The sequence below is a fragment of the Argopecten irradians genome, chromosome 9 (genome assembly GCF_041381155.1).
Source record: "Argopecten irradians isolate NY chromosome 9, Ai_NY, whole genome shotgun sequence".
Taxonomy (NCBI): Eukaryota; Metazoa; Mollusca; class Bivalvia; order Pectinida; family Pectinidae; genus Argopecten; species Argopecten irradians.
Genome location: NC_091142.1, coordinates 8,221,872 through 8,233,702, shown reverse-complemented (window position 1 = coordinate 8,233,702; position 11,831 = coordinate 8,221,872). Strand labels below are relative to the sequence as shown.

General features: G+C 34.1%; 1 protein-coding gene across 1 annotated transcript in view; it reads left to right on the top strand.

The window, feature by feature from the left end:
* Nucleotides 1-214: 214 nt before the first annotated feature.
* LOC138331312 (NACHT domain- and WD repeat-containing protein 1-like) overlaps nucleotides 215-11,831 on the top strand; it is a 38,559-nt gene continuing 26,942 nt past the window's right edge. The window contains exons 1-10 of the mRNA XM_069278838.1: nucleotides 215-329; nucleotides 2,836-3,113; nucleotides 3,242-3,444; nucleotides 4,746-4,861; nucleotides 5,603-5,814; nucleotides 6,473-6,607; nucleotides 7,474-7,602; nucleotides 9,002-9,210; nucleotides 9,800-9,951; nucleotides 10,540-10,642. Coding sequence (XP_069134939.1) covers nucleotides 259-329; nucleotides 2,836-3,113; nucleotides 3,242-3,444; nucleotides 4,746-4,861; nucleotides 5,603-5,814; nucleotides 6,473-6,607; nucleotides 7,474-7,602; nucleotides 9,002-9,210; nucleotides 9,800-9,951; nucleotides 10,540-10,642 — 1,608 coding nt within the window. The 5' untranslated portion in view covers nucleotides 215-258. The remainder of the gene's footprint in view (nucleotides 330-2,835; nucleotides 3,114-3,241; nucleotides 3,445-4,745; nucleotides 4,862-5,602; nucleotides 5,815-6,472; nucleotides 6,608-7,473; nucleotides 7,603-9,001; nucleotides 9,211-9,799; nucleotides 9,952-10,539; nucleotides 10,643-11,831) is intronic.

Sequence of the window (11,831 nt, the reverse complement as noted above, 5' to 3'; positions counted from 1 at the left end):
TATGCACTTATATTATAAACATTTATCCCCTCAACGTTCGAGAGTGGTAAGATTTTATTCCTTTGAACTATTGTATTGGAAATCTTAGCCCGAGACGAGCGATCGATCATCTAATAAATAAACATGCATATATGAATAGTGTACCGCTTGACGACCACGCCGTGTTTACCTGTTAAAGAGAAAACACCGGTGTCTATTTTTAGCACCACAGGTATACGGCGACTAACTGACAGAAGACGCCGTCAGGTTTATCGTAACATGTATCGCCAATATCTGTACCAGTTGTCCCTGCTAGCATCAGCTGGTCACAAAACAGCGGATGACACAAGGTAAAATTAGGATATTACGACGTAACGTTAACGCGTCGTATACAGAAAGTACAATACATGTACATGAGTACCTTGCTAGACTTGCTTAAGTCATTTTTTAAAAGTGATCGACTGTATGACATTTGCACCTGTAAAATATGTAACTACATGTATTATGTATATCGCATCGAGAGTGTCCTTGGAGACTATCTATACCTAAATGTAATTAATTTCTTTAAAATCAATTAAAGGGTAGTTGATACCTGGAATTGTCTACATTTCTGGGTCACTTTATATTAGCATTGTACGAGCCCAACACAAAGATTTTGATATACAATGAATCTTACTTGAAGGATAATATGTGTACTAATTACATGTAAATATTACTATTTACATGTACTATTACTAATTAACATGTACCAGTTACTAATTACATGTAGTTATTACATTATGTACCTATTACTAATTACATGTGAGCTTACTAATTACATGCGTCCTATTATATATTTACATGTAATTACTACACAATTACTATGTACAATTATTGTACACTTTTATATTAGACATTGTACGAGCCCAACACAAAAGTTAAACTGATATTCAATGAATCTTACTTGCTATCTATGTGTACTAATTACATGTACCTATTACTAATTACATGTACCTATTACTAATTACATGTACCTATTACTAATTACATGTACCTATTACTAATTACATGTACCTATTACTAATTACATGTACCTATTACTAATTACATGTACCTATTACTAATTACATGTACCTATTACTAATTACATGTACTTATTACTAATTACATGTACCTATTACTAATTACATGTACCTATTACTAATTACATGTACCTATTACTAATTACATGTACCTTTTACTAATTACATGTACCTATTACTAATTACATGTACCTTTTACTAATTACATGTACCTATTACTAATTACATGTCTCCTATTATACTAATTAATACATGTACCTATTACTAATTACATGTACCTATTACTAATTACATGTACCTATTACTAATTACATGTACCTATTACTAATTACATGTACCTATTACTAATTACATGTACCTATTACTAATTAATGTACCTATTACTAATTACATGTACCTATTACTAATTACATGTACCTATTACTAATTACATGTACCTATTACTAATTACATGTACCTATTACTAATTACATGTACCTATTACTAATTACATGTACCTATTACTAATTACATGTACCTATTACTAATTACATGTACCTATTACTAATTAATGTACCTATTACTAATTAATGTACCTATTACTAATTACATGTACCTATTACTAATTACATGTACCTATTACTAATTACATGTACCTATTACTAATTACATGTACCTATTACTAATTACATGTACCTATTACTAATTACATGTACCTATTACTAATTACATGTACCTATTACATGTACCTATTACTAATTACATGTACCTATTACTAATTACATGTACCTATTACTAATTACATGTACATATTACTAATTACATGTACTTATTACTAATTACATGTACTTATTACTAATTACATGTACCTATTACTAATTACATGTACCTATTACTAATTACATGTACCTATTACTAATTACATGTACCTATTACTAATTACATGTACTTATTACTAATTACATGTACTTATTACTAATTACATGTACCTATTACTAATTACATGTACCATTACTAATTACTATTACTTACTGTCACTATTACTATACATGTACTTATTACTAATTACATGTACCTATTACTAATTACATGTGTCATGTACCTATTACTAATTACATGTATACATATTACTATTATGTTACTGTACTATTACATGTACTTTTTCTAATTACATGTACTTTTTCTAATTACATGTCTTATTACTAATTACATGTACTATTTTACTATTACTAATTACATGTGCCACGTACCTATTACTAATTACCTGTCACTGATTACATGTACTTTTTACTAATTACATGTACATATTACTAATTACATGTACTTATTACTAATTACATGTACTTATTACTAATTACATGTACTTATTACTAATTACTATATAATTACATGTACCTATTACTAATTACATGTACCTATTACTAATTACATGTACCTATTACTAATTACATGTACCTATTACTAATTACATGTACCTATTACTAATTACATGTACTTATTACTAATTACATGTACCTATTACTAATTACATGTACTTATTTTTTAATTACATTACATGTACTTTTTACTAATTACATGTACTTTTTACTAATTATATGTGTCTATTACTAATTACATGTGCATATTACCAGTCACTAATTACATGTACCTTAATAACATTGTAATTACCTTCCTAGCACCCAGATAATATGTGTACATATTGGCCATAAAGGTACCATATAAAAATGTATGACAAATTTGCCACAAAATCATACTATACACAAGCTATAAGTGTAAACAAATTAAACTGATGATGGGAAACAATTTTATTTTTCAGAAAACAAAATGAGGTTGCCGGACTTACTACTGAAGGTCATCCAGCAAATGTTATGTCCTTTCCCTTCTTCCAAAATCCCCCTCCAGCCCCGCTCCCTCCTCCCCCTCCGCCCCTCTCTCCGGGCCAATCACTGCCAACTGATGATGATGATGATGATGATATCATAATGACAGTATCAGAGATACCTGAGGTACACCCTTCCCTACTTGGAGACACAACAATATCTGTACAGACTCTCGTCAAGATTGTTAGAATTTTCACCAGCAGCACATTTACAGGTAAAAAATGCATACAAATGTATACTGATTTTTTTTATCTCGATCATTATCTTTTTTCAAAATTCATTTCTGATTCTTTTTATGTGACATGTATTAAAATTGTCTTCACATATTTTTTTAAATTTTAGATACAAAATTTGAGAGAAATACATGGATGAACGATGCATACCCACGAGTAAAGGCTTTCTGCCAGGCACGAGGGTACGAGTTTCAGGTTGTTGACATGAGATGGGGGGTCCGAGACGAGGCGTCAGACGACCACAGTACCACGGACCTCTGCCTGAAGGAACTAGATATGTGCCAAAAACTGTCTACAGGGCCCAACTTTGTGGTAGGCATCAATTACCGATAGTCATCCTCATGAAATCAGGGGCAGCAGTGGTTAATATGTTCCAACATATTACAATGTACCACAAGCCCTCCACCTCTTGGTCTCATGTGGGGAAGTTGCTAGTTGCTGGTCAGTGGTTTTTTTCCAGGTACTCTGGCCTTCCTCCACCAACAAACATGGCACATCCTTTTTATCAATGACCCTGGCTGTTATTAGGACATTAAATTACCTAATAATAAAACAAAAACCAATAATGGAATCAAATTTTTGGTCCATTATAATCTATTATCTCTATATAGAGCTAGATTTGATCATGTCCCTGTTTTAGAGGTGGAGGAAACCCAGAGTTCTCAACGAAAAACCACCAATCTATAGTGAGAGCTTGACAGTACCTCACACAGATTTTTAACTCACAACAATGAGATGCCTTTATTTACAGGGCCTATTTTTTAGCTTAAAAAACAGGCCTATACCTTTTGAATTGTGAATTTTGGGAAAGGTTGGGGAATTGAGCTGGCCAATCTTTTTCATTTGTAAATAGGGTCCGATATCTGTCCACAAAAGGCTACAGAATAGGCTCTGTTATATGTATGTTTCACTTGGTGCATTGTTATGGGGCAAATCGGAACAAAAGTTGGCCCACAGGTTATGGCCATTTGGCTGGCAACCTCTCTCTGAAATGTAAAATCAAAGCTAGGGGGAGATTATCAAATTTTCACTTTTAGATAAGAATTAAATGTAAGGATGGCTGTTTCCGGAATGTAAAATGAAAACTAAGAAAATTCACTGTTTAGCTAAAAACTGAGAGCAGCTCTATCTGTAATGTAAAATAAAAACTAGGGGGAGATAATCACTAATGTTCATTTTAGCTAAAGGCTATTTGTGCAGCTGCCTAAAATGTGAAATCACACCTAGGGGAGATAATTTACTGTTCATTTTAGCTTAAGACTTTAATCGCAGTTGTCTCTGTAAGGTAAAATCAGAGCTAGGGAAGATAATCCAGTTTGTTTTTAGCTAAAAACTATAAGGGCAGCCGTCTCTGTAATGAAAAATCAAAACTAGGGGAGATAATCTACTGTTCATTTAAAGATCAAAACTAAGGGCAGCTGTCTCTGTAATGTAAAATCAAAACTACAGAAAGACAATCTACTGTTCATTTTAGCTGAAACTAAAGGCGACTTTCTCTGGAATACAACATCAAAGCTAGGGGGAAATAATCTACTGTTCATTTTTAGCTAAACACTAAAATAACCATGCCTACTCCAACATATTAGCTTTTTAAAAATGATGTTTTTTTTCAGAGTTTACTGTCTCATAAATATGGATATCGATCTCTGCCAAAAGTCATAGAAGCAGAGGAATTTGATAAAGTATTCCATGCTGTGAAATCTGATAAAGCTAAAGACCTTTTAAGAAAGTAAGTATTTACATAAGATCTGGATGATTCTAATAATACATACATTCCTGAAATATTATTAATCTGCAATACTGTTTTGATCGGTCACTTTAAAGACATCCAGATTATTTCCTACACCAACAATTTTGTCATAGTGAATGACCTTGACTCACTGTCAAGGTTAAAAAAGACATAAAGAATGAATGTTATGGACCATTTTAAGATATATAATCTATTGAAATTGCCAAACAACTGTATCTCAAAAAAAGGTTTTTCACCATTATAGCCAAGATACTTTCAAGGTCATGACCCTTGACCTTGATGTCAAAGGTTAAAAGGTTTGTTTAAGTGAATAACCTTATCCTAGTTATAAGTTATCTATAAGATCCTTTTGCTTAACCTTTCTAACTACATAACAGCATTGAGTTGTCATTCTCTAAGTTCATAATCTACATGGAATAGTTTCCAGGTATTGACATATTAAGTTTTCCGGGTACTCCGGTTTTCCTATACCAGTACTTCCTAAACCTGATGTTTTTTTATGACCCAGGCTGTTAATTTATTCATCCCTGAAGACACATTTAGACTCTCCTAAATCAAGGACTAGAACAGTCCATTGTGAAATTTCAGGGGTGAATGAGTTAATAGAACAAATTTACCCAAACTAAATGTTTTTAAAATTTACATGTAGGTGGTACCTACGCGACAGTAATGCTGTTCCTCCTGTGTACCCCCTGTCTATTTATAGAACGTTTGATTTAGGTGGTACCTACGTGACAGTAACGCTGTTCCTCCTGTGTACCTCCTGTGCTCCATCAGTAACCACCTCCCTGACTCGGTCAGTCGGGACAAAGAGGTCAGTAAGAAGGCCAAACAGATCTGGTGGGAGGAGAGCGAGGTTATGCAGGAGGCACTGAAATCTGCAGCAGAGGAAGCACTGGGAGAGGTCGAGGCCAAGAAATATATCATATCAGGTAAATGATCATCCTTAATACTGCAGGGGTTACTATCACTGTCGTTATATCCACCCCTGGACTACCTCATTGTAAAACTGAAGGCTCTGTATGTGACAACAATTGAGCTGGTAGTTTGGTCCTTTGATGTAATCAAAGAATTGATTAATGGTACACTGGTTGACTGTGTGCTTTTGAAATTGGGTGTCGGTTTTACTATGAGATTGTCCAGGGGTGGATATAACGATAGCGAAAGTAACCACTGAAGAATCGAGAATGATAAATTATGCACATTGGTGTTTTGTGTCATTTATTAGTTGCATCAAGGGAAAGAAAATCGCTATATTTAGATTGCTTAACAAGATCACCTTTTGTCTGTTATCCCATTATAAATTGTTCATTACAAAAATATTGACATTGTTTCACTTCTTCTCAATAGTTATGAGACATAGATATTTTATATTTGGTTTGTAGCATGCTGGGATGAAGGGTTATCAAGATGGTTCAATTTAATGACCTTCACCTTCATTTAAGGTCACTTTGAAGCCTTGAAGTACAAAGAATACCTATAAAGTATCTCTTTGTCTACTAAACTAGAGTATTTAGCTCATCAACAATAACAATATTCCCTAATCCTTTGAGTCTTGTGTTATCAGTTGTCTCCCCTTTCATCACTTAGTTACGGAGAAGGAAATTGAGATGGGGCTGTTATCCGTGGATAAACACAGGGTGGAGAGCGGATGTGCTTGGTTCAGGAGAAATATCAAGGATATCGAGTCGGTGGAGCCAAATTATCAGCTATCCCGCTACATGGGTAAGACATATTTAATCATACACTCCTGTAGACTCATTTGAACTCTTCTTATTTATAGACAGGGACAGGTTATTATGAATTTTTAGGGGTGAATAACTTAAAATGTTTGCACCCCTCTGATAAATAAAATGTAACTGCTCCTGTTATACTCAGCTTACACCATTGCAGTCAGTTGATCATTGTATCTTGAAATCACCATATTAGCTTGACCTGCAGCATGCAATTATAATAATAAAACAAGATGTATTTTCAAACATGCAATACAATTGCATGACATTGTGCAATAGAAGCCAAAAACACACAGTCAGACCGGAGACAGAAGCTGAGAACCTTGGAATATTCAGGAAGCTTTAGCAATTAGGCTACCTGTTTATGGACATTAAATCTTATTGACATTGTCCGTTAATTACTGCTCCATATGCACTTACTCGCAAACAGAGATTTAGAGCAATACGATTAAAAACAAGCATATAAATAAGATAACATGAAATAGTATAAAAAATAGTCTGGTCTCCTGCTGCAAATTCTCCAATAGCTCTGCACTATTCTCAAGAGCAAAGCAGGGGACCAGACCACAGTCAAATCTGCAAAAATAAAAATTTGTGACCACAGGAAGGAAATTATGTAGTTGCTGGTCAGGTTAGAGACAGGGTCATATAATAGAGTTAAAATATATTGTGAAAACGCTTGAGAGGAATTGAAGTGGTCGTTTAGAGCAGAGGGTCTCTTAATAGAGATGGCCATTAGTACAGATTCAACTGAATATAGCAGAGTCAAATTGAAAGAACAAAATTACTGAAACATAATTTTTATGTCTCATCTATACATTTAAGATTACTGATAATGTATATGGTGTTTTTATTTAGAATGTTTGGGAGATGAAGAGACTGTGAAGCTTGCCCAGGGGCTTCTGACAGACTTGAAGGATAGAAAGATGAAGAACCATCTACCCAGTGATAATATCATTTCTTACACTGTACCCTGGTCAGATAAAGGTAAGGCAGGATGATGTTACCATAGTAACCATAAAGAATGATGTTACCATGGTAAGTTAAAGGATGGTGTTACCATGGTAACCATAAAGGATGATGTTACCATAGTAACCATAAAAGATGTTGTTAGCATAGTAACTATAAAGGATGGTGTTACCACTGTAACCATAAAGGATGGTGTTTACCATCGTAACCATAAAGGATGGTGTTACAATAGTAACGATAAGGGATGATGTTACCATAGTAACCATAAAGGATGGTGTTACCATAGTAACCATAAAGGATGGTGTAACCATAGTTACCGTAAAGTATTGTGTTACCATAGTAACCATAAAGGATGCTGTTACCATAGTAACCATAAAGGATGGTGTTTACCATAGTAACCATAAAGGATGGTGTTACCATAGTAACCATAAAGGATGGTGTTATAATAGTAAAGATAAGGGATGGTGTTACCATAGTAACCATAAAGGATGGTGTTTACCATAGTAACCATAAAGGATTGTGTTACCATAGTAACCACAAAGGATGGTGTTACCATATATACCGTAATTAAGCATTGATTTCTCTATTTTTTAAACTCATATGGGTATATGAAAAATATTTTGCTTACAAATTGTGTGAATGGGCAACACTGCTAAGATTATCTTCCCCTTGGTTGGAAATCCAGACAAATTGAATGCTTGTAAATTCTTTTTTATGATATTTAAAGGTCACTGAATCATCAACTTCAGTAGACTCTTCACCAGTCCCCTTAGTCATTATGATATTATCTCATTCGCCCCTGCAATTTCATAATGGACTGGTCTTTTCTTTGATTTAGAAGAGCCTAAATGTCCCTTCTGGGGTGAATGAGTTAACGAAAAAAAGGTTATCTCCCCCTAGTTTGAAATATCAACAGTGGAATTGGTTTAGTGATCTGAAGACTGTCAGAGGATACTTACATCATCACCCTTACTATATCATAATAAACTGACCCAGGCTTGAATGGGAAGATTCAAAATGTGAAATAAAGGGTTTAATTTTGAATAATTTAATTGTGATGTCAGAATAGCCTTATAGGATGTGTGTAGTAAAGGAAAATACCTTAAATTTTTCCATTAAGTTTTGACTATTATCTCTCTTAGAGTTGTGAGGAGTCAATTGTACCTTGGTGTTTTTTCTCTAAGTACTCTGGTTTCCTCTAACTCCTAAATCTGCCAGATTGGTAAATAAACCCAGATGTAAATAGGGCATAAAACAGGATCTAACCAACAAATCAAATTATCATTTAATCTGTTAGGCTTTTCTTTTTCAGTTTCTTATATTTTCAAAATTATTTATTACTGCGAATGAAGTAATAATTTCATGGAGCTTATCGAGCAATTAGAATAAGATAAATTAATTTTGATTTTATTAACAGGTATAAATCCAGAGTTGTCGGAACATCAGGTGTATCTGAAACAAATGTCTGAGGATTTTGTCCAGAAAATGATGACGATGATCACCAAAGGAATTGAGGAAAGATTGTCCGAGGACAGGAGTGATCCGCTGGAGACCGAGTGTCTACAACACATCCAATTCTGTCAGGAAAAGTGTAAAAACTTCCACGGAAGGGAGGCAACTCTTCAGGTATAGCTCACATGGAAAATAACATTTTACCTATAATATATAACATCTAACAATTTTGTCTTGAATGGGAGAGGGACTGCAATAGTCTTCAATAGATTTTAGATTATGTGCTGATATACTGTCCTCCAACTCTGGATCATATTTAAGATTGGAACTTATGTTTGGTAACTGTCCAGTAGTGAGTACAGTACCTGGTACTGATTGACTGATGTAGGTTGGAGATTTCTCCTCCAAGGACTCTGGATTTCCTTTAGCACTTCACATTGACAGTGATAGAAAAAATATAAGAATCTTCAGACATTCATTCTTACAAAAGGGGAAAATTGCTTGGCACCGGATGTTGGTTCTTGTTAACTTGAACTTGTATGACTCAAAAACAATTACCTTGGTATTAGAATATTTGATTGACCCTGGTAAGAATTAACGCATTCATCCCTGAAGACACATTTGAACCCTTCTTACTCAAAGACTGGAATAGTTCATTATGAATTTTCAGGGGTGAATGAGTTAAACTAAAAATAAAGCAGCTTCATATGTATAGCATGTTAACAGTATGCATATTTATACATAAATAAAATTTGCTCCCCAGGCCATCCAGGACTACTTGACCCGCCAGAACACGAAACCTTTGGTGGTGCATGGCCAATCAGGATGTGGTAAAACGTCTATAATGGCCAAGGCAGCAGCACTAGCACCCAGCTACTACACACAGGACCAATCAAAACCAGCTGTGATTATTAGGTATTTAGTCAAAATTCTGTATTCAACCCATTGAGCGGCCCGAGGTCGATTTAAAAATTTAAAAATGAAGGAACGCTGAATTTAGGACCAAAATTAGGCTAACATTTCACAAAAGTATTGCACAGTGTAAGCCATTTATCAATTTAGAAAAGAATCAAATAGAGAAATCTTTATGATTTTGATAAATTCATTCTGTATTCAAATGTAAGTTAAATTGAGGCCTCAAAGAGGGGGAGAAGCTAATAGGGATGGGGAACTTATTGGGTCGATACGGAATCCTATTTTGATATTGTACAGTAACTGTGATGAGTGCCAGGTTACAGACGTAAGGGTCTGTCCGTTAACTGTATGATATTCCACACCTTTAATGAGAGTTCTGACTACATGCCATTAGGAAGATGAAAGACATTTGAAGAATTTCAATGTCAAGACTTGTTGCAAATTGTCACAATTGATTTCAAGCAAAAAATGCTTAAATATTTTAAGGGTGAAGTCACTGCATGGATATCACGCAGACAAAAATGTTTTAATGCTTAATTAAGTCACAAGATATTTTCAGACATAATAATGCATTGCTTTGATTTTCAGGTTCATTGGGACCAGTCCTGACAGTTCTAACATCCTAAGCCTACTGATAAGTGTTACCAAACAAATCTACACTCTCTATAACATCAACAAACACATCCCAGAGGTAGGTATAGGTCATATTTACTGCAACTCCCACCATGTTACCTTATCAAACACATTTGGCATTCACCAGTGCATGAACTGCCATCTGCTTATTTTGCCATCATTATCATTAGGATGTCACAAAAATCCTCGCTCCGAGATGCGGATGCCCTATAGTAATCAGGATGTCTGTCTGTCTGTCTGTCCATCTGTCCATCTGTCCGTCTGTCCGATTTTCTTGTTACCACTATTTCTCAGAAAGTAATTAAATTATCTGTTTCAAATTTCATATGTAGGTTCCCATAGGACCCTAGTTGTGTGCATTTTGAGATCAATTGGTCTAGCAGCCATCTTGGATTTTGATATCTAAAGTTTAAAGAGCAGAGAAAAGATCCCTCTTTCCATTGTTAGACATAGATCATTCTTTGGTAGGCTCCAAGATCCCTCTGGTAATATACTGTCATCAGTCATTTTTAAGTCATATCTTCATTTGTAGTTTTCATTGTCAAGATAAAAAATTTCTAATCGTAAGACACAATTTGAGCAGGACGCTTTCAAACGTATCAGTGTTGTACTTAATAATAGGAAGTGGAGATGTGCGGTGATGGAAACGGAAAATGATGTAAGTGTAGAAATACAGGTTATAGGATACACATACTCGGTTTGTGTTATATATAGACATTCAGGAAGTCCAAGTAATTTCCTCGGTATCTATATACACATGGTTATATAATGATTAATACATTATCAACCAGTAGCTGAATAATGTAAAGTGATCTCCAGAATTTATACTGCTATTTATTGATGTGTTATGATGGTTTTGTAACATCAACTTTCCTTATTAACTATAGAACACCAAAAAAAACATGAATTGTCTGGATATTACTATTTTCCTTTTCAAGGAATTTTCTAGATGCACTGTACAAATGTTCTGCATCTCTGAAGCTATATGCATTTTATGTTGTTGTGGCTTATACATAAGATCAATTGTTATGGTCATATTTTGACATGAAAAATGAAAAAAAAACCCAACATATCAAATGAAATATGAAATAAAATATCTTATTTAAATAAAATAGATTCCAGATTTTTATATGGGATTCTAAAATTTTAGATTTAAGATGTCATTTGTTAATGGAAAAAAAACCTGCTTTCAGAAGGACACATGTCTATAAAGGATACCTGTCTATAAAGGATACCTATCTATAAAG